A 24170-nucleotide genomic window follows, 5' to 3' on the forward strand; every position below is an offset into this window, starting at 1 on the left:
GCCTCCACTCTGGCATGCAAGATTGTCGGTAGTCGCCCCGCACGTGGCCAATTCAAAGATCATCTTCAGGCTAGCCTCCTAGGGGTGCCTGCAAAGATCGCAGATATTCATCCTTTGGGGCGTGGCTACTACCACGTTTAGTTCAACTCACCAGCGGCGTCTGATCTTGTCATGCAGCTGAGCCGCGTTGCATTGCGTACGGCCTAGGCCTTGTTTGCATGGTGGAAGCACGGCTTTGACCTGGCATCCGACCCTCTAGCTGGAGTTTCAAGGTTTCCCGTGATAGTCTGCTTTCCAAGCCTCAAGAAGGAATACCTTCCTCTTCTCCCGGTGATTGGTGGTGCCATCAGGAGAGTGATGGAATCCCCCGCTACCTCGGCCCTCACATGAGCAGCCAAGATTCCATCTCTCCACATCTGTGTTGCCTCACCAGATTCTATGCACCGGATTCTATGCCTCACATGATATCTATTCCCAGCCTTTACGCAACGAGTGGAGTATTCTGGCCTTCCAGGCCAATGCTTCATTTGCAGACAGATGGGTCATCTAAGAGCTTGCCCTCGGTGTCAGTCTAGGAGACTGCCCCCCCCCCCCCCCCCCCCCCCCCGCCCCCGGCGCTTCCTGCTCAGATCTGCACTATGGGGCCGAGGGAGGAGCACATTCCGAGGCAGCTGAGCACCATATACCAACCATGGATGACCCACCAGCCGGAGAGTGGCGGACGGTTGGTCCCCGCCTAGGTCACAAGCCGAGCACCAGAGCTAAGCGTTGCCGCCGTGCGCGCCAGCCTCTAGGCTAGCAGCATGCAGGAGGATTCGGTTCTGTTAGAGAACCGTTATGAGCACTTATCTCAGCACCCGCCCGTGGGACGGCGGGCCCCCTCTAGTCACGTAGAGCCCCCCCCCCCCCCCCCCCCCCCCCCCCCCCCCGATTTGGCAGTCGATTCATTGTCGCGACTCCTCTTCTAGCCCTCAGTGCCCAGTGGGGCCAATTGACCCCACCCTCTCTCCGTCGAGCCTTCCCCGGTAGCATTCCTCTCCGATGGATGCCTCTCAGCAACGTCCCTCTCCAGCCTCCCCGCTGCCCCTCACCACCTCCCCTGCCTCATCCCCCCCTCCCCTACCCTCGCCACCGACTCGACCCACAACCGCTCCATCTGTCCCTTCCTCTTCTTCCAAGCCCACAATATCTGGTAGTGGAGACCCATCACCCTCCTAGGGACAGCCTATAAGATCTTGGCCAAGGCCATCAGCAGACAACTTCAACCTTCTCTCCCACACTTGATCCACGACACTCAAATTGGCTTTGTTCAGGGTCGGAGCATTTTGGACAACATCTTTACCTTTTGGGAGGCGACAGCTTTAACTAGGATGCGACAACAGGACCTCATGGTGCTACTCCTAGACTTTGAGAAAGCTTATGACAAGGTGGACTGGAGCTTCTGGAGGGCACAATGAGCCAAATGGGATTCCCCATGGACTAGATTCGTTGAGTCTCAGGACTTTACTCAGCATCACATAGCCAGGTTCTCATTCAGGGAGCCCGAGGCGACAGATTCCCCCTTTCCCACTCGGTTCGACATAGCTGTCCTGTGGCACCGTACCTCTTCCTATTTGTCGTCGAGGCCATGAGTAGTTTTCTCTCCGCCCAAGAGACCGGACATCAGGGATTACACCTTCCCCTCTGCACGCAGGAGGAGCTGCTAGACTCAGAGTTTGTAGACGACACAATAGCTTACTGTGCAAGAGATGTTGGGAATCTCCAGATATTCGCAAAGGCGATCGAGATTTTTTGCTGCGCATCAGGAGCGCAGATCAACTGGCACAAGTCGTGTGGTTTTTGGGTAGGTTCAGCACCCGCCCCGACTTGGCGCCCAATTGAGGCTTTCCAGTGGATCTCGATGGGCACTCCAGTCCGCTACCTCCGTTGCCAGGTTGGCATTGATATCTCTCCCGAGTAGCAGCTCACTCCAGTTCTTCTGAGTATTCAGAAGAAGATCTTATATTGGAGCTCTCAGCGAGGCTATCCCTAGTAGGCACAGTGGTGGTGGCGAACCAGGTACTGCTTGCCACCATGTGGTACATCACTTCATGTTGGGCCTTTTCTCGGGCATGTATTGGCCAGGTACAATGCTTGATCCGGAACTTCTTGTGGGCCGGAAGTGATGGGAGGCCAGCCAAGACCAAGGTGGCATGGAGAGTGATCATTCAGCCATGTAGCAGAGGGGGGCTTGGACTCATCGATCCCGCTATCTAGAGCCATGCCTTGCTGGGCATGGCTGATTGTCAGAGGACTCCTACCCAGTGGTGAGCCTTGGAAAGGTTTCCTCTTGACCCGCATTTCAGCCCGCACTCCGAGCCTTGGGGTCCCGTGGCCGTAGAGTACTAGATGGATCTTCACAGAGATGCAAGCCTCTGGTTTTACTGATTCTCATCCAGTTTACTTCGTGCTTGGGATCATCTCAGGCCAGCCCTCAAACAAATTGTTCTAGTTGCCTCGGAGGAGCAGCTTTGGCAGCCTTTGGTCTGGAACCCCTGATCCGTTTACCCAGTGCACATGCTAGGGGGCTGACTGCATGTATCTTGAGGCGCCTTGAGCATAGGACCAGCCAGATCTCTCAGAGATTTGATTGCAAATAGGCAGTTACCTCAGGAGGAGCAAGAGAGAGGCTTGATAGGGATCCGGGGTAGAGACATGCCCAACATCGACATTGACTCAGCTATTTCTCAGGAGTGACTGACTCCTATTCCAGACCCGACCCTTGGTGTGGTTAGGCATGTTTACCAGACACGATATCCTCGTGGCAGTCCATGGAGCAGATGAGGACAACGGTCTGCTCACTTTTTCTATTGGATCCCATAGCAGACTAGATGGATCAAAGCTCCCCTTGGAGGATTTCAAAGGATGCACCTTGCAGAGGGTGAGGGTGATTGGTTTTCAAGCACGAGAATAGCACATAGATCCAACACCGGCCAAGGTGGCCAGGGAGAGACTATGGCGGCTATGGATTTGGGAGTGCCGACCTCTCATGCGGCTGCAGTGGGACCCGGGAGAGTGGACTTGGCATGATCCTGAGGAGACTCTGAATGCCCCTTTCTTTGCATATACAGCGCGGCTTGACCGCAGGATCCAGATGCCTGAGATAGATGGCACACCGGCAGTAGTAGCACACTGGCAGTCTCAGGACCTATCACAGCGCTTCCTTTTAGATTTCTCGAAGAGGCTTTGGGACAGCTTTCGGCCTAGGAAGATCACTCTCTTTCTTTGGCTGATGGCACATAGGAGTTTGGCGGTCGGTACTTGGCTAGCAGTTGGAGGTCGGGGTCAGCAGCTTGCTCGTGGTGCACGGCCACCCCCAGGAGTCTCAGCAACATTGCCTTTGGGATTGCCTAAAGCACCAACAGATTTGGTAGTGGATTCTCTGCATCTTCGCTATGGACAGAGCATCGACCCGGATCATCACTTGGGGCACTGTCGCTTGGGCCACCGAGGTTGGAGTGGTCAGGACTTATGAGGAGGACACGAGAGGACTAGCCCTTCAGGTCTCCCACCATCGTATTGCAGCAGTACCGGTCACAGCCCCACCTACAGGTGACTCGTGGCCAGGCTCATGCCATAGATGGGAGATTTGTAGTAGCGTAGCAGCCTGGCACATTTTGCGTGCTAGATGCATTGAGGCCATCGAGGGTACCCACACTCCGCCGACTGGGACCATCATGAGCATACGGCTTGATATCATTCACACCCTCCGCGGTCAGTGGGGGAAGTTACAAGGAGCCTTCTTGAGACTTTGGAGGCTTGGCCCCTTCCTCACAGATAGAGGCAGTGACCCTACATAGCATTATAGACCACCTGTGTGGTTGTTTCCCCCCCCCCCCCCCCCCCCCCCCCCCCTCCTCCCCCTGAATGAGATAGCCTTCTCCTCACAGAGCAGCTAGCGCGGAGGAGAAGCATCTCTTCCTTTACATCATTTGATTCCTGCCCTTGAATGAGGCGAATTTGTATTTAGCCCTTCGCGGTTGTATCTAGCCCTTTGTGGATGTTTTTCTTTTAACTAATTGAAGGATCTTTTTCCCAGGAAAAAGAAGAAGAAGAAGCTTTGAGATAAAATGTGGAGAAATGATTAGTATTTGAGAAAATGATTGGGATTTGGAGGAATCCTTGCAAAGTGGAATTTGATGGAAAATTTCGGATTGGATAAGGGGATGAAATTCCTAAATTATGGGAACTTTGATTGGTTGGACCATGAGTAAATAACGATTCAATTATGGGTGCGTGCGTAAATGCCGAATCTGTACACTCAGTGGTTGGGAAGGGTAAGCTAACCCATGGTGTCGATCGAGGTTAGGCTAAGTCTACGGATGTGGCAGGACCTGAAAGGATAAACCACTAGAAAGTGGATGGCAAGGTGGACCCGAGTTGCAGGTGCTTTCCAAATAAAACCAAACTTGGATCTTGACCCAAAAAACATTAACACACGGGATTCATTGTGATAGGGACGATAGTAATCTAGAGCAGGTCACGTCATTAATCAAGGAATAAGACCCATCTTGTTAAGCCTCAAGGACCCGCTCGATGGGGGACTTATTTGAGAGTATTAATGAGGCAATGCTATTGAAATTATTAGACGTATTGCCTACGTTTTGGGCGAGAGGATTTTTCAGTTGATCCTTCGGGGGAGCCGCTGGATAGTCTTTTGCTACGATAAAAATTACGAGAGAGAGAGAGAGAGAGAGAGAGAGTTTTAACATCACAGCCAAGCCAATTGACCACGTATGTTCATTATGACTGCACACTATAATGCACAAAGACTTGGAACAACAAAACATGAAAATAATAGAATCAATAGCTGACAACTACGTATAACAAACTACTCATAAAATAAATGCAAAATTCGAGCTTGTATGCACATGAGAGAGAGAGAGAGAGATTTATTCATTTATGGAAGGGAGTACAATATAAGATTTATTCATTTATGGAAGGGAGTACAATATATTTAAGCTTGTTTTATCATCCTTATCATAAAAGCTTTGCATAGAATAGTCTGAGAGAGCCATGGATCCTCTCTTCTCCAATAGTTTGCCTTCCTTATAAGCACGTGATATGTCTTTTCTTGTGATCATTCCTATGACCCTGTATGCAAAAAAAAAAGGGGGAAAAAAAAGGAAAAAAAAGTCTTAAATAGAATTGAAACCTTGCTTCATAAAGTTACCATAATAAAACTATATGTTAAAGTGGAATGACAAAAGTTACATAAGATATATAACAACTATTTTATCTACTTTCTTCAAACACAAAACAGCAATGATAAAAACATACAAAACAGCTCTCTCTCTCTCTCTCTCTCTCTCTCTCTATCTACCCAGGATGATGTACCTCATGGATATGATGTAACCTTTTGGTCTCATAGGTCATTTTGGCCTTTTGAAGACGTTAATACAACTTTCTTTCTTTCTTCTCTCTCTCTCTCTAGCTATGTTTATATTTTCTTTCTGTTTTATTTTCCATTCCATGATGAGATATGCCATGGACATTATTGTATCACTTTGGTCTCATAGGCCCATTGGGTCTTTAGAAGACGCTTAATCTCTCTCTCTCTCTCTCTCTCTCTCTCTCTCTCTCTTCCGCGAGCAAGGGCACAAACGAACGGGGTTGCAGGCGAACAAGGTCGTAGGCGAGCAAGGTCGCAGACGAACAAGGTCACAGACGAGCAAAGACGCACATTCACAGATGAGTAGGGTCACATGCGAACAGGGTCGCAGGCGAGCAAGGTCACAGACGAACAGGGTTGCAGGCGAACACAGGCAGGTGAACAAGGTAAGGTCGCAGACAAACAAGGTCGAAGAGACTGGAAGCACAAGATTGGCGGAATACAGCAACCTGCTCGCCTGAGTCTCTACAATCTGCTCGTCTGTTCAACGTGCGACCTACTTGCCTCCTCATCTACGACTTCTGACCTGCTCTCTGCGTCTTCCATCTTGTTTCTTGCGACCTGCTCGTCTGTTCAACGTGCGACATACTTGCCTCCTCATCTACGACTTACGACTTGCTCTCTGCCCAGCAACTGCGCCTCTCCTTACCTACTGCCTGGCTGCGCCTCTTCACCTCTTCCTGTCCTGTGCAGAATTTCCGCCTGCTGCTGCAACAACACAGCATTGCTGGCCATTACTCCCCTTGGAGAAGCACCGTTTGGTGCTAGAAGCACTGCCCTGGTCCGCCTGAACAAGCCCTAAAGCAAACGATCTCCCTTTTCCCATCCACCCTTGCTCAGGCCCCCAAGGCAGCAACTAGTAGGGGAAAACATGTCTCAACCCCTAGAGGGGGAACAGGATGGTGAGACAACCTTTCACACCCCCACAAAGGCACCAAATGCCTACTGCAGAAGACCGAGGGAAGGAATCATGTCCCCTGGTTCACGAAGGATTACAAAGATGGCCCGACGAGATGAGGCCCTTTATGAGCTAGAGCTTCACATAAGGACAGAGATAAACACCATGCGACAAGAGCTTGAAAAGGAATGGACCAAGCAGATGCATGCCCAAAGGAAAGTGATATACGAAATGCTGAAGGAAGAGATATATGTCCAATTGAAGGGAGAAATGCAAGCCCAAGTACGGGTTGAGATGGAATTAGCCCAAGCCTTGATGCACACGGAAATGAAAAAAGAGATGCAGAAATGGAAGGATGACATGCTCCGAGAGATTGGCACAACAGTTGCATCGTACGAAGGCACTTTGAAGACATGTATGGCTGACTGCGAAAAAGACATCATAGAAATGCAAAACACTTTGGAATCATGTAAGGCAAAAGTGGCTGCAGGTGAGAAGGAAATGAATTCATGGGCTGAAATTGCCAGTGCCACAAAGAAACAAATTAAGAAAGTCAACCCATGGATTGCAGTAGTAAAAAAACAGAAGGATACACTAGTCAATAAAGTAGAGGTGATGAATGCTACATTGGAAGAGGAAGCCAAGAGACGGGCACGTGCCTTACATGTACGTGTAGTTGGGTGGGAAGATAAGGGAAATCCCCAAGAGGATGCAAAAGCTCTTGCAACAAAAACTGGAGCCACTGATGTACCCATTACCGGAGCATGGCGAGTAGGCAGAGATGAAACCAAGGCGAAGATATTGATCATCAGGTTTGGTGACTTGGAGAAGAAGGCGGCCTTCCTCTCCAAAAGGATGGCCCTTAAGGGGGGAAAGATTTATTTGGATGAGGACCTTACACCGGCACAGATAGCACACCGGAAGGAACACATGCCGCGTGTGCTTGAGGCAAGGCAAGAGAGGAAATGGGCGGTATACAGAGATGGCGGAGTCATCATTATGGAGAGGAGGCCTGCTTGACGGAGAGGTACCAGAGGATCTCGAGGAGTGGCAATACTTTATGGGGAGGAGCTTCGTGACAAAATACATGTGAGGTACATGTGGGTCCGAATATGCAGAGAGGGGCTCCGCGAGCTATATGTGGCGGTATGCTACTTTTCCCCAGCCCACTCCAGGTTTGCACCATTAGAAGAGTCGCCCTATATACCACTATATGATGATATCATGAGGTTTGCCCAACATGGGAGACATATTACTATTGGGAGACTTTAATGCACATACAGGCACAGTGCAGACAGAGTTGTATGATACTCAAGAGGCTATGTACCGGGAGATCACGGCAGAGGATGTAGGGTTGCAGAGATCAGCACAGGATGAGGGGGAGATTACAGATTATGGCAGGCATTTTCTCACACTCGGGAGTGCACATGGGTTGGTCATATACAATGGCTTGCCGAGATGGCAAGGACCAGATGCTCTCACACACTGGAACTCTAAAGGGGGAGCGAGCACAGTGGACTACTTGATGGAATCTCCTTCATTGATACCCGATGTGCCGGGTTTCACGATTTCCAGTAGGCCCATTGGCATAGCAGCCGATCATGCATACCTGAGTTTCACACTAGCCGAGAGATGGGCCAGCCACTCATCTACCTAGGTACCCGAGATATCAATTTACACGTGAGACAGTTGGGGTTTATCGGGATGCAGTATCTGATGGCTTGTTCGCTTTAGACCCGCATAGCCCTCTGGACGAGATCACCAGAGGATTGGCAGGTGTACTACATGCATCCGCCTCATATGCGTTTCCCTGCACTATGATCCCTTCCACCCACCCCCGTAGCACTGCCCCACAGAGCAGGTGGTATGATGAGTGTCGTGAGACACGAGCACAGCTACAGCGTGAGATTGCCATTGGGTCTCACACGCATAGATAGGCCAGGATGATCTTTCGGCACCTTGTGCAGAGGAAGAATCGAGCCTATCTGGCCAAGCTAGAGGAGGAGATCTACCAACTCTTCCAGGGGAAGGACAGCAAGAGGGCATGGAAGATGTTTTAGGAGAGACAGCCTGGTACTCCGATTACTCCACCTGAGGCATGGCATACTTATGCTAGAGAGCTATATGATGCACCAAGACAGCCCCCCACCCCCCCTCCACTGGGAGCTAGACCGGCTAGCAGCACCTTTTTTACTGTGCGGATGGTGCTAGATGCGATAGACAGGTTACAGAATGGAAAGGCACAGGATCATGATGGGCTAGTTGGAGAGCACTTCTCATATGCACGAGACACTTTGGCTCCGCTCATCGTACATGTGTTTAATCCTCCCATTTGTGAGGGTTTCCCGACAAGCTAGATAGAGCATATCATTGTACCACTCTTTAAGAGTGGGGACCCCATGGTACCAGGCAACTACAGGATGATCATGATTGGTCATTACTTGGCCAAATTATATGGCTCTATATTGGAGTCGGAGCTGAGTCGATGGGCAGAGAGGCATGGTCATCGAGCACATGGACAGGCTGGCTTTAGGAGAGGATTTACTACCTTGGATCACATACTGACACTTCGGGCACTTATTGAAGAGGGTAGGGCACAGAAGAGAAGGATATACTGCTGCTTTGTGGACTTCCGCAAAGCCTTCGATACCGTACCACGTGCCAGGCTTATGCACAGATTGCATGACATTGAGGCACCCGAGGATATGCAGTGGGGGATATATGCTTTGTATGAGTCTGTGTGACAGGCAGAGTCCGAGCTCCAGGGTGACCAGCACGATACGGGTGACCAGCACGATACGGGTGAAGCAGGGATGCCCGCTATTGCCCACCCTCTTTGGACTGTACATTGATGCGGTCTCTGATTATGTAGACAGATTGGGAGGCCCAGGGGCATGCCTGGCAGGGGTGTTGATACCCATCTTGTTATATGTTGATGATATTGTTCTAATCTCAGACTCTCTGGAGGGATTACAGAGACACCTCGATGCATTACAGGCTTTCTATGCGGATAGAGATTTGACAGTGAACCTTGGGAAAACCAAGGCTATGGTGTTTAACACCACACAGGCATGGGTGACGAGATCAGAGCCTCAATTCACTTTCCGAGGGGAGCCGGTAGAGTACGTCAGGTCATATGTCTACTTGGGAGTTACTTTCACAGGAGCGCGTTTCTCCCTGAAGGAGGCAGTAGCAGCTAGATTAGCTCGAGGGCATGCAGCCTTGGGGGCACTTGAGAGGCAGTGTGCACACATACAGTTTCAGGAGCCACGCACCAAATTCTGGCTATTTGTTGATACGCTTGTCACACCGTCCAATTTGGGGGCCCAGAATACATCACAGATCTCAGAGAGGGGATGGAGGCAAATGGAGAGACCACTGATTATGATGATTGCCCGCATGATTCGGAGCAAATCATCAGTACCACATGAGATTGTTCGGGCTGAGCTAGGTGCCCCACCAGTAGTAACCGAGGCCCTATTCCAAGCAATTACCTTTTTACAGCGGCTATGGGAGCTCCCTCAGCAGAGGTACTCCCGATTGGCATTGACCTCATCCATACAGTTGGCAGAGGATGGAGATACTCATTGTTGGTATGCTCAGATGAGATCATGGTTTGACCTACATGGTTTGCGATAGACGCACTAACACCCTTTTAGCACAGTCTGGATTGTCCATTTTTGGATCTCACCCGCTCAGAGCAAAACCGCGTGATAGGATGGATATCATCAGAGTGGACACAGAGAGGACATGGACTAGTCCCCTTGAGCCCTTGGGCACGAAAATGGCTCATTACAAGAGCCATTTTCTACACCTCTCACCGGGTGATTTTATCACCCGCCCGGCATACATGGATGTACACCTATCACATGGGATATGTTGTGCCATTGGACAGATCCGAACCTCATCACACCAGCTGCGGATTGAGACAGGGCGATATGTGCATCAGATCTTGGATGACCGCATTTGTCAGCTATGCTACCAAGAGGTAGAGACAGAGGAACACTACATTTGCCGATGCACAGTCTATTATGAGATCCGAGGGAGAGATCACTGCCTCTTCCGAGAGGGTTTTGGGCCGTTACGCAGGGACATGGAGTTTGAGGATCAGAGATGCCTGGGATTGTTTCTACTTGAGCTCAGGAGACACAGACAGACCCTCTTGGCAGACAGGAGGCCGAGCCATGATGTACCTAGACAGACGACCCCTACAGATTTCTTCGGCACCAGCACCAGCAACCCAGCCCACACACCTCCTGATACCTCCTCCATTGGGCCATCAGGGCACCGACCACGCTCCCAGGGAGTCACCACTGATAGAGCAATTATCTTATGTTGTGCTTGTCGGCCACACCCACCACGATCTCGACCACGGCATCCTCGCCATCGCCAAATCAGAGCCATTATTGCTCGACATTGGGCCTACCTCGCTTCTACGACCTCTCCATTCTAGACAGCCCCATGGCGGAGATACTTGATCTAAGGAGAGGGCAACACTTCAACTGATCAGCATACATGGATCTACCTGATATACATTTTTCAGTATTTTCCAGTATTTTCTACTCAGTATCATCTCGGAGTCTTAAAGTTTTGTTCTTATAAGTGTAGGACAATCAGTTTATTGTACTTTTTAGTCTCATTTAGTTGTTCTCTTTTATGAGACACCAACTTCAGATGTATTCTCAGTTTTGGTCTCATAGGCCACTATGGCCTCTTAGAGACGTTAATATATCATTTCATTTCATTTCATCTCTCTCTCTCTCTCTCTCTCTCTCTCTCTCTCTCTCTCTCTCTCTCTCTCTCTCTCTCTTTTTGGTCTCATAGGTCATTATGGCCTTTTGAAGACGTTAATATAACATTTCATTTCATTTCATTTCTCCATGTGTGTGTGTGTGTGTGTGTGTGTGAGACACAATGATAAAACACTTCCAACTTGGCCATGGAAAGGTCTCCAAGAAAGTGGGCATCTATGAATGTACATTGCATTTAAAATGAAACCGTGATTTTCACCAAAAAAAAAATGTGTGTGTGTCGACGTGTCATGCGTGTGTGCGTGTGTGAGGGAAGTGCTCGCCTATGTCTACTCATGACCTGCCGTCTTCGCAAGCGGCCCATCTGCCATCTTCGCCAGTGTCTTCAAGCATAGTCACATGGGACGCGAAATGGAGATGGGGAACGGGGACAGAGAAGATTGAGAATGACCATTCCCTATGACTATAGAGTGACATGGGACGGGAATGGAAACGGGAAGATACTGTCATCCCCAACATCTCCGAGTCTAAAAATGATTCTAGACAGCCCCATGGCGGAGATACTTGATCTAAGGAGAGGGCAACACTTCAACTGATCAGCATACATGGATCTACCTGATATACATTTTTCAGTATTTTCCAGTATTTTCTACTCAGTATCATCTCGGAGTCTTACAGTTTTGTTCTTATAAGTGTAGGACAATCAGTTTATTGTACTTTTTAGTCTCATTTAGTTGTTCTCTTTTATGAGACACCAACTTCAGATGTATTCTCAGTTTTGGTCTCATAGGCCACTATGGCCTCTTAGAGACGTTAATATATCATTTCATTTCATTTCATCTCTCTCTCTCTCTCTCTCTCTCTCTCTCTCTTTTTGGTCTCATAGGTCATTATGGCCTTTTGAAGACGCTAATATAACATTTCATTTCATTTCATTTCTCCATGTGTGTGTGCGTGTGTGTGTGAGACACAATGATAAAACACTTCCAACTGGGCCATGGAAAGGTCTCCAAGAAAGTGGGCATCTATGAATGTACATTGCATTTAAAATGAAACCGTGATTTTCACCAAAAAAAAAAAATGTGTGTGTGTGTCGACGTGTCATGCGTGTGTGTGTGTGTGAGGGAAGTGCTCGCCTATGTCTACTCGTGACCTACCGTCTTCGCAAGCGGCCCATCTGCCATCTTCGCCAGTGTCTTCAAGCATAGTCACATGGGACACGAAATGGAGATGGGGAACGGGGACAGAGAAGATTGAGAATGACCATTCCCTATGACTATAGAGTGACATGGGACGGGAATGGGAACGGGAAGATACTGTCATCCCCAACATCTCCGAGTCTAAAAATGCCCATTCCCTATGACTAAGTCTTCAAGTGCCTTGCGCTCACCTCTGTGTGGTCATGGGCTGTTGTCTTCACCAACACCTCATCTGCTATCTTCGTCATCTTCATGTCTACCTTGCGCTTGCGCATGCGCGTGCGTGCATGTGTGTGTGTGTGTGTGCATGTGCGTGATGCGCTGATGGGCTCCAGACTATTCCTGCTGTGGTTGGTGTAGAGGGTTTCCTCCTCCTATTGCTCTTTGTATTGTCGCTTGTATGCCTCTTTTGCGCGCACGTGACAGGCTTCATCCTATTCCTACCGTGGTTGGTGTAGAGGGTTTTGGCTGTTTCCTGCTTCTGTTGCTCTTTGGGTCATCGCATGTATTGCTCTTCTGCAACTAATCTCTTCCCGTCTGCCTTTATTTCTGCACAGCCTCTAGGCTTGTTTTCGTGTGTGTTTGCGTAAGAGTATGTGCGTGTTCATGTTTCATCATAGATGATTCTAGCAATCAAGTTTACTCTCGTCGTGAAGTAGAACACAGCAATAAGAAGCTATATACAGGCAAATCGGTCAATTCAAATGTGGCTCTTTCTCCTAAAGCAATTTAATTATGATGCGCTTGCATAAGATTTTGTGGATAACAAAAAACAAGGGAAACATCCAGTGCCTGAGCACCACTATGACATTGCAGTGCCGTCAATTGTCACCCCTCTCAAGCATTTTTCTGAAAACACAGTGGTGACTTTCTTCCCTGGGAAAATGCCTCATGCTCAAGAAGTGGCACAGTGGTTGAAATCAGTCCTGCAAGAGGGTTTTGTTGATGGGGTGTACTAAGCCTCTCGTGATTTTTTTTGAAGTGCTCTCAGATAGCGTACTACGCTTTTGAAAATGTCTTCGTTGATATATGGCACATAGATGGTCCATGTATTGCCCTAGCCACCTAATAAGGTGTACTTGGTATTACTCGGTTAATCACTCTTGTCCATCATCCTCGCCACATATTTGTGCTAAGTTACATCTAAAAATTACAAATATTAATATAATTTAAATCCAAGAAGAAAATGGAGCAGAAACAGGAGAGGGAGAGAATGTACGGAAGTTTTAGTTAGGGTTTCGTCAGTCTTTTTTTTTCTCTCTCTTATCACGTCTATTCTGGTTTGGTTACAAGCTGAGAAGAGGGGAAGGGCCTTCCCGTGCCTCGATGGCCACACAACCAGAGGGACCTCAGTCGGTTCTATTGGGAACCCGAAACCGAGTGTTGGCTCGAAACTAGCTTCCTTGAGAACCGTACTGATGCAAACCGGCATTATCAGCAAGGAGTAGCAAGCCAATCCCGTCTCAACACCACACAATTAACTCTACACAAGCCAAAATGTCACCGTCAAGATAATCACATGGAATACACTGCCCCCCAAGACTCTCAAAAAATGCTTGTAGGCATAAAAAAGGAAGTTATAAAAATTAGAGCTGAGAGAAGGGCTGCGAAATGCCGAGAGCTTCAGTCTCTAGAGCAGAGAATAAACCAAGGCCAAGTCCACCTTCAAGGAAGTCTGAACAAAGTAAGAGAGGATTTAAATAAAGAAGATGAAATTCAGTGCCAACACATCAAACTATTCTTTAGAGAGTGGTGGGCAGGTTAGAAAGATAGACCCTCAAAGGAGATGTTCTCCATTCTCAAAAAGAAGGCAGCGGCATACCACATCCCTATGCTCAGAAATAGAAATGGAATCTGTGCAGAGTCAGTAGGCTGAGAATGTAGAAATTATAAAGGATCACTTTTCTGATATCTTCACTGTCAAAAAAGTTCCCACAGAAGAAAGACGATTAGCTATGCAAGCCATAGCAAAATGCAGGAAAAAAACGGTTTCTCAGAGTCTTGTAGGAACTCTAGAAACTGATCTTACTTGTGGAGAGAGCTAGAGGAAGCAATTATGGCCATGAAAAATGGTAAGAGCCCTGGCTTAGACAGCCTTCTGGCAGAGTTCTTCAGAACTTATCAAAACTTGTTGCTTAACCCCCTTCTTGAGGTGTGGAAAGAGTCAGTAAGGTTTGGTGCCCTACCCTTTACCATAAACGAAGGGGTTATCAAACTCATCCGTAAGAAAGGTTCCAAAAGAGGAAATCTCTAATTGGAGACCAATAAGTATGCTTACCACAGCCTACAAAACATATGTCAAAGCTCTAGCCAGACGGCTTTCTGGTCACCTGAAGGAATGGATAAGACCTGAGCAAAAAGGGTTCATTAATGGAAGCTATATTCTTGATGCCATTATAGCCCTATTGGAGGGAGTGGAACATGCCCAACAAACCTAGCAAGATTTTATTTTCTTTAAAATAGACTTTGACAAAGCATATGACAGGTTAGAATAGGATTTTGTCTTACAACACCTCAAGGACACGGGGCTGGGACCCAACTTCATAAAAATGGTGAAAGTACTTTTTGGGAACGCCATGGCCAGGGTCACAGTCTCAATGGTAACCTCACTGAACCTTTTGAGTTGAGCAGATCTATTAGACCAGGGTTGTCCATTAGCTCCCATGTTCTTTGCTATTGCTGCTGATGCACTTGGTTGGTTGGTCCACAATGCTATGGAAAAGGGACACATGCAGGGCATTTACCTACCGAACAACGGTCAAACTTGTCTTCAACAGTTTGCAGATGATACTAATGGCCTTATACACAATGATTCTACATCAACCTGTATCTTCTAGGAATGCCTTCACCTGTTTTGCATGGCATCAAGATCTATCATCAATCACTCTAAAACTCCAATCAAAACAGTGCTATCTGAGCCGCCGCAGTGGCTGTTGGACCAAGGATGCAAAATCCTGAAAGAAGGTCAAATCTTTAGACTTCTAGGGATCCCAATGGGTTTTGGGGTGTCTATGCATCAACGATGGCTATGGGTCCTTGATAAAGTGCAGAGAAAATTTGAATGTTGGACTGGCATGCTGCACAGTCTTGCTGTGGCAGAATTGTGGTGCTACAACATATCCTCTTCCTCACTGCCATCTACTTCTTGTCATGCTGGCGCCCTTCAAATTCTGACCTAAAGCAGCTAGAGAAAATATACATGAATTTTCTATGGTCGGGAAACACGGATGAATCGAAAATTCCCAAAGTCGCATGGAATGTATGTGCAAGACCTTAAAAGCATGGTGGCCTAGGAATACCAAACATAGTTGACTTTGCAGATCTCATGGCTGCCAAATGGATCTTCAGAACGCCTCAAGACGATTGGGCAATTCTTCTTAACCGCAACCTAGGAAACTACAGTCTTGTAGACTTCCCTCAGTGGAAAAAACTTCCAGTGTTGACGCTCTTCTTCAATTCAATCAAAATCAAACCATAGGGCAATCCTCTGGTCAAAGCTATATGGCAAGCGTGGAACAGATGCAAACCGAAAATCAAGCTGCATTGCAAAATAAGAAAACATGCACATATCTTGTATCTCATTTGGTTCTCCATAGCAGTGGTGGTGAACAATATCTCTACAAAGATATATAAACATGCGTTTAAGGGTATTCAGACTTGGGATGATGTATGGTGCATGGAGTACTACAGGTCGAGATCTAAACAAGAGCTCAGAACAATATGCAGATTGTCTGCTGATGACCTGCAACTCATCCGGGACAGGATGCAGTTATGGCCTGATGACAGAGTGGCGCTGATCCAACTCAAAGGACCTCTTACGCACAAAGCATTCTCGTGGAAATCTAAACATAACTTTCTTGCCAATTCCTCACCCCCCTCTTCAAGCCCCCCCGCTACACTGTAAATTGAATAATAGGTGGAATCTGCTTTGGGCAGGGCAGAAAACAGTGGGGATTTAAATTCTCAAAAATATGGTCGCAATCATTCTGCAAAAAATCTTGTCTGCTATGGCTGATTATGCACAAAGCCCTATGGACCAATGCACGAGCTCAGAGCATCAGCTATGGAAATGGATTATGCCAAGGTGTAAAAAAGCATCGGAAACAATTGATCACTTGTTTATAGGTTGTGCCCATAACTCAGAAGCAATTAAGTTTCTGAATCAGTGTATATCCCCTATCCAGAATTGGGATTTGTCATGGCAGGAAATTATTTTTGGTCACCAAATCAAATGTTCTGCAAAACTATAGAATATTATACGTGTTGCGAATACTTGTGGGCTATCTGGATAAGTAGAAATAACTGCTTGTTTAATCATGCAATACCAATGTGATGCATGGTGTGAGAGTTGATTTGCATTTGCAGATGAAAACACTACACAAAGCCAGTATGAAAGCATGTGAAGAGCAGTACACGAAGAATGCTATGGAAGAGATGTTGCTGATGGACAAATCCAAGGAAGATTTTCACGAAAGAATCAGTCAAATCCAGAAAGAGTGCTTGGAACAAGACGGCCAAGTGGCAACTAAAGAAGTGGAATTGCTGATCAAAGATTCTGAACTGAAAAATTAGGTCCTCAACCTCACAGCAATGAGAAATGAGTTAGCCTAAAAGTGGAGGTTATGCTTCTTCAGAAAAAGCATTGATGTAATTTTGTCTTTTGTCTTACCTTTTTTCTTTTTGATATTGTTCGCACCTTTTTAAAAAAATATCATTTAAATCCCAAAACTATCAAATTATGTTTACATTAAATACATGTATGGTCCAAGCACCTTACCTAAAAATAGAAAATAAAACATCGTTGCATCATTAAATTCATGTTTGATCCAAACACATCAATGTGGCTAATAAAATGCCGTTTTTAGGGTGTTAGTCAAATGAGGTTGAAACATTTCTTGCTTCTTACTAGCCCAAATCTGATTTGTCACCAGCCCCGTACAGTCACTAAACTGGCTCAGCTTGTGTGCCATAAGCTGAAAGGGAGAGGTTGTGGGGGGGGACCATGGCTGGCGGAAGAGGGTGAAGGATCAATTTGGAAGTGAGGGTGCAGAACGGGATGCCATTTACTGGAGGGGTTGAAGGATGTTGGCTAGACCTTGCTACCATGAACAGAGCTCGTCTGCTTCAGAACGGGCTTGGAGAGTGTGATTGGCTTCTTCTTCTTTGTCGAGCTAGTTGCAGAGAGTAGTATTCTGTGCACGGAGCTACCCTTCAGCCTTGTTCTGGATGGGTATCTCTACAATTTCGATTTTCTAGAAGAGGCCTGCTGGTTCTCTACAAAATTGAAGTGCTTGCATGAGTGTTGCGTGGCAGCACATCGGGTGGCTAGGGCTCATCAACAAGATTCTTAAGTGGATATTCAATGATCTGACTACTATCATAATGTGATCAGACATAAATGCCCGATGTGGGTGGAAGTGCTTCACTTCCCGCAAGAATTCAAGGCTCATCTCCAAGGCATAGCAGCATCGCTGGGTAAGGTTATATACCCTCCTAGACCCACAGGAAATGGAAATCGTTTTTGTATTTTGTGGGACACTGATAAACCCACTATCCCTCACATTTCTATTGGGGTGCAGACCTGGAATTGAGCCTTTAGCTTTTGGCAGAAAATTGCATATCTGTTTACCAAGGCATTGCCTAAGCAGAAGCTTGAAGCTTTCCGCAAAGCTTTAGGCTCACTCTCCTACTGAAAGTGATCTGCATCCTTGTACCACTACAAGGGGGATTTGAGGGCATATGCTTATAATATATATGTAGCGTTGCATGTGAACATGCACACTAACTCCACGGACACTTTTGTCCTCTACGGGCTTTTCCCCCTGGACATTTGGTGTGAAAAAAAACACCTAGACTAGGTTTATTATTATCACATGTACTCGTCACATATGATATTATTGTGTGAATATGTGTGCAAGTACTTCTCCCTCTCTCTCTACAGTCTATTATGAGATCCGAGGGAGATATCATTGCCTCTTCCGAGAGGGTTTTGGGCCGTTATGCAAGGTCATGGAGTTTGAGGATCAGAGATGCCTGGGATTGTTTCTACTTGAGCTCAGGAGACACAGAGAGACCCTCTTGGCAGACAGGAGGCCGAGCCATGATGTACCTAGACAGAGGACCCTGACAGATTTCTTCGGCACCAGCACCAACAACCCAGCCCACACACCTCCTGATACCTCCTCCATTGGGCCATCAGGGCACCGACCACGCTCCCGGGGAGTCACCACTGATAGAGCAATTATCTTATGTCGTGCTTGTCGGCCACGCCCACCAAGATCCCAACCACGGCATCCTCACCATTGCCACATCAGAGCCATTATTGCTCGGCATCGGAGACGCCTACCTCGCTTCTACGACCTCTCCATTCTAGACAGCCCCATGGCGGAGATACTTGATCTAAGGAGAGGGCAACACTTCAACTGATCAGCATACATGGATCTACCTGATATACATTTTTCAATATTTTCTACTCAGTATCATCTCGAAGTCTTACAGTTCTGTTCTTATAACTGTAGGACAATCAGTTTATTGTACTTTTTAGTCTCATTTAGTTGTTCTCTTTGATGAGACACCAACTTCAGATGTATTCTGAGTTTTGGTCTCATAGGCCCCTTAGAGACGTTAATATATCATTTCATTTCATTTCTCTCTCTCTCGATTGATTTGCTTCCTATGTGTGTGTGTGAGCTTACATTGCCCCACAAACCCTAACACTAGGTTCCAGTGAGCCAACACTCATGAAGGAGATCAAGGATCCAAGCAAGGCTTAGGACTGGCTCTAGCCATACACGTTAGAGAGGTGGGATGGGACATTGTGGCAAGGTGACAAGCATAGTTACGGTGTTTGGTCTAGTCTCATAGCCCGAGGATGTTCCAGGGTAGCTATCGTTGAGTAGTGAGCCATCAACACCATCATCTATTTCTCTTTAATATGTTTGTCTCACATGACATGCTCAAGAGATCTAGAACTATTTTAGGATGGGAAGACTAAGGCCCCCTCAAGACTTGTGTCTTGCACTCGTAAGAATCCACTCATGGCCTCTCAACAAAGAGAGAAAAAAGTGGCCATGGGGCAGCCTTTGCACACCAACTAGGAGGTAGAAAAGCACTCCTCTCGCGTTCCCAGGTTAAGAACAATCATAGCAAGACACTAAGGATGCCATCCGGTATGCTAGGATTTATGAAGAGACGAATGGCTGGCCAGACTCAGAAGAACGTCTCTGAGAAACCTCAAACCACGAGAACTTCTGAGCAGGATTCCAGGCGTAAACGGAAGTTCAATTTTGAGAAGTATCCATAAGTCCAAAACCAGTCTTCAGGTGAGCCTAGTCTGAAGAAAGATCAGAAGCATCAGTAGCTCTTCAAGAGGGCAGGTGTTTCTCTTGTAGTTGGAAGGGCCATATGAAGGCGACTTGTCGGAAGGCGAAGACCAAGGTAGCTCATTTGATCGAAGTCTCAGGTAACCCTCAAGTTCTTTCGTAGATATTATTAGTTATGTCAGAGTGCTTGCATGGAATGTGTTTCAGCGTGGCAGTCTTCGGTCCTAACGACTTGATACATATGTATAAGTTGGTGTTAGGGGAGAGAGTGCATATCTGTTTTGACCCCAGTTGCACTCACAACTTCTTTAATGCCAAACATGTGCAGAAGTTGCAAGTGACGAAACCTAGCGATGAGACTTGGACATATCTGGGACAAGCGTGTGTCTCAATGATAATATATATTCAGAGTTATATGTCCATGTAGATTGATAGGGTAATGTTTGTCCTTTGTAATGGAAGATGCTCCAGTATTTTGAAGAGAGATTTTGTGGTCCCACTCTCTATTTCTTGTAACACAGCAGGACTCCATAATATAATGTATATTTGGTATGAAGTATTTAAATGTGTTGGTACCCTTTTGATCGGATGGTTTATTAACAGTTACGTTAGATGTTTGGGGGACACTCCTTTAGGAGCATCATTGCGCGGTTTTGCATATGTTTTCTCTCCTGAGTGAGTTGTGGTTTTCTAACTGGACGGTTGGTTGATCACAAGATTATTTGATCCCAGAGTCTGGCGGATCCGAGCCGTTCTGGAATTGCCATGTAGCCATATTTGGTAGTGATGTGTGTGAACATACTAGGAAGAGCCAGGGCACTTTTTCTCTCTTTAGGAGGTTTTTTTTCCCGTGCTAGTATACACCCATCTTGGGGTATACTTATCATCTTTGTACAACATACATTCATTATCTATCTATCTATCATTCTCATTATGTTCTCCCTTGAGCTTGTTCACTATGTGTGCACGTCCGCGTGCATTCCTGCAACCCTGTTTCCAACATTTGGTATCAGAGCATACACTCCTCGTCCTTGTTGCTACTGCCTACATTTTTACTCACTTTACTCTACATTTCTTTCTTACACCTTACAAGTCTCTATTGTCAGTGGCCTTATTACTAGCCACCTTGGTTGCATCAAAGGATCACTTAGCACTTGTTGCAGGTTGTGTGATTACTTGCTTGGGTATTATCAGAAATGGAAGGTAGTGATGTATTTCGGATGTTATCCGCCACTGAGGATAAGCTTGATGGGACCAACTACCTATTATTGGTAGCCAAAGGGCTATGGAATGTTGTAGTTGGTACTGAGAAACGTCTTGGTTCCTCTAGGCTCTAATGAACATGTTGCAGAAGACACATCTGCAGACACGGAATCAGTTTCACATGGTACGTTACCAGAGGATAGTATACCTCCTATGTAGGAACAAACAAAGTGGGATTAAAGAGATGTGCAGGTACATGCGTTGCTTGCTTTGTCAGTCAAGAGGAGTATCATTCCTCACATTCGGTCATGTAGGACTGCCAAACATGCTTGGGATGCACTTGCATCATTGTGCGAGGTACGTAATGAAGCACGTGTTGCTTATCTACACAAGGAATTAGAGTCAGAGCATATGAATGAGGGAGACTCCATGGATAGTTTCCTTACAAAAATCAAGGATTTAAGGAGAAGTTGGCCAATGTTAATAAAGTATATTCTGACAGTTCAATGGTGCCTACTGTTTTGAATGCGTTGCCGGACTTGTATCAAAGTTTTGCTTCTACTCTCAGACTCATGAAAGGTAATCCAAAGGAGTTGGTTTCTGTGCTCTTGCGAGAAGAGCAATCCAAACAAAATAGATGTAACATGCGTACAAGAGATCAAGATTTTACTGCTAGTCAACAAAGAGGCAAAGGTAAATCCTTTCCTTAGGGTAGTTACAAGCCGAAATCAGAGTCATCAAGCAAGCCTACAGACAAGGAAGGTAACAAGCCAAAGAAAAAGAGCAAATGCAACTATTGTAGGAAACTTGGTCACTATATTAATGAGTATAGGAAGCAGTTGGAGAAGGAGAAAAAGAAAGACTCAGGTACGGCTGTAGCTGATGTGTCAACATCTAATGCAGAAAACAACAAATTTGCAAACTATATACATGATGATTGGGCTTTCATTGTGCAATGCAGTTTTGACCCTTCGCATAAGGATGTATGCATGGCTGTTACAAATATACATATATGGTATTTTGACAGTGGTGCTAGTAAACAAATTACTTCTCATCGTAGTTTGTTCTTATCACTTGAATCTGCTCCACAAGGAAACACTGTTACACATGCAAATAACTCCTCATATCATGTAAAAGGAGTTGGTAAAATTGTTCTCATTGGTGCAAATGGTGGAACAGTCACGCTCTCATATATAATATATATACCAGGAATCAAGAAGAACTTGTTATCTGTCTCTGCCATTACTAAGGCTGGCTCAGTGGTTTAGTTTGTGGATGACAGATATATTGTTCATGATCGCAGTGATGGCAATACAATTGTTGCTTATGGTACTTTATCTCATGGCCTTTATAGGCTAGATGCATATGAAAGACAAAAGCATGCTGTATGTATAGTTTCTGCCACAAAGACAATGGGTAATGCTAAGCTGTGGTATGCACACTTTGGTCACTTGAACTTTGGCAGTTTGCTGCGTTTGTAGGAAACCTATTTAAAACATATGTTGCACATATGACTGCTTCTAGCCAGAAACCATGAGGTAACTCTTGACTTCCAACCATACAACGTGCCATCTCCATGAGAGACCTGTTTTGTGTTCATCTACACCGTTTTGTTGAGGTGTATATGGCACAATACATTGGTGTTTTATCCCATGATCAGCTATGTATACATGAAACTCTTTAGACATATACTCCCCCCCTTGATCAGTACACAAGGTACCAATCTTACATGCAGAAACATTTTCAACAATAGCAACGAAGTGCTTAAAGCACATAAAAACCTCTGATTTTTGTTTCAATGGATATACCCAGGTATGTCTAGAATAATCATCAATGAATGTGACAAAATAGAGGTCCCAATAGATGGTGTCCTCATAGGACCACATACATCATTGTGTATAAGCTGCAATTTTTGGACAGCTCTAACTGAACCATCTTTGGGAAATGATGCCCATTGCATTTTTCCAAGAATACAGCCCTCACAAACATGTTTGATAGGGGCTTCAAGATGTGGCAGCTCAGACACCATGTCATGCAGCCACAAAGAGTTTCTTGTTTTTTTGTAGTAAGCAATCCACAAACCCAAACCCTAGACTTCTACATCCTTTCTAGCCTTCCTAGGGTCATGCTAGACCGAAATCTAGAGATTCTAGCATTTTACTATGCTAAAAATGATCAAAAACGTTGATTTTATGCAAAAAGTAATAAATGTAACTAAGTGGCACGTTCTATACATATAGACAAATGGGCCAAAGGCCATATGTCATATATGCCCAAAGAAAGCTTGTCATCATGCAAACGACGTCTTTCATAAGCTACAAGATGTTCCTCTTGATTTAGAATAGCTCCAATGTAACTTTCTAATGCATCACACTCAACACAGAAATGTTTATGTAAGTTTGGAATGAGTAACACATGCCCACTCATACTGGCATCCTTGAGGTGAAAGAAAGCCTCTTTCTCATCAATTGTCCATTTGAAGACTGCCTTCTTCTTAGTGAGCTCATGCAGTGGTGAAGCAATCCACGCAAAGTAGCCCGATAAATCGCCGGTAGTATTAACATAGACCAAAAAGCGTCGTACTTCGTGTACGGAAGATAGCTTAGGCCAATTGCAAATGGCCTCTATCTTTGTAGGATCCATCCTGACGCCATCTTTCGACACAATGTGGCCCAAATAGTGATGTAACGAGCGGAAGCTTTGAGTAGTCTTCTTTCAGCCCTAAGCATTGCATAGGAACTCTTGATGGAAGAACAATCAACATAGACAGAGAATAGAGAGAGAGAGAGAGATAGATGGATGTTTATTCAGTATATTGATATAGTACAAAAAGGCACATGTATTCCGTGGCCTTTGGCCTTCCAAAAGAGGTACTAAACTACCTTCCTATGACCTGACTCCTTGGGGATGAGATACCTAACAATGAGCAATGTGGTGCCTTTTATAGGCCTTTGGAGGAATAATCAACTGGTCGACCTACTGTCGGCCAGTTCCATGGACATGAATAAATCCTTATGCTGCCGACCACATCAGATTACTGCTAAACTGTTGGCCAACAAGGTCATGGTCCACACATCATGCCTCCTCATGCCCCTGACAAGTTGGTATTGCTAATCCTTATGTTTTATCTATTGAAAATCATGGATTAGCCTGGGATAAGGCATGTCCATGTGCATGCACATGATGTCCCCTCCTACTAAACTTGATGACAAGATTCCAGCCTTTGCCCTTGGATGACTATCATCATCCCCTGTCTCCACATATGGTCTCCCATACTCATAGTCACCAGAAATAGAAAATGTGAACGGAAACGTCCGAGGAATGGAAACAGGGAAACGAGTTTTTAGGGGTGGAAACGGCCGTTTC

The 24170-nt window shown here is 46.0% G+C and overlaps 1 protein-coding gene across 5 annotated transcripts in view; it reads right to left on the reverse strand.

Annotated features, from left to right (window-relative positions):
• Window positions 1–4913: 4913 nt before the first annotated feature.
• LOC147613327 (uncharacterized) overlaps window positions 4914–24170 on the reverse strand; it is a 97582-nt gene continuing 78325 nt past the window's right edge. For all 5 annotated transcript variants that reach the window (XR_015263407.1, XM_086782622.1, XM_086782624.1 and 2 more), the window contains one exon: window positions 4914–5133. Coding sequence is in view for 4 of the 5 variants with exons in the window: in XM_086782622.1 (XP_086638748.1) it covers window positions 4974–5133 (160 nt within the window). In the remaining variant the exon portion in view is untranslated. The remainder of the gene's footprint in view (window positions 5134–24170) is intronic.

The sequence above is a fragment of the Cibotium barometz genome, chromosome 44 (assembly GCF_041138505.1).
Source record: "Cibotium barometz isolate CiBa-2024 chromosome 44, ASM4113850v1, whole genome shotgun sequence".
Lineage (NCBI taxonomy): Eukaryota > Viridiplantae > Streptophyta > Polypodiopsida > Cyatheales > Cibotiaceae > Cibotium > Cibotium barometz.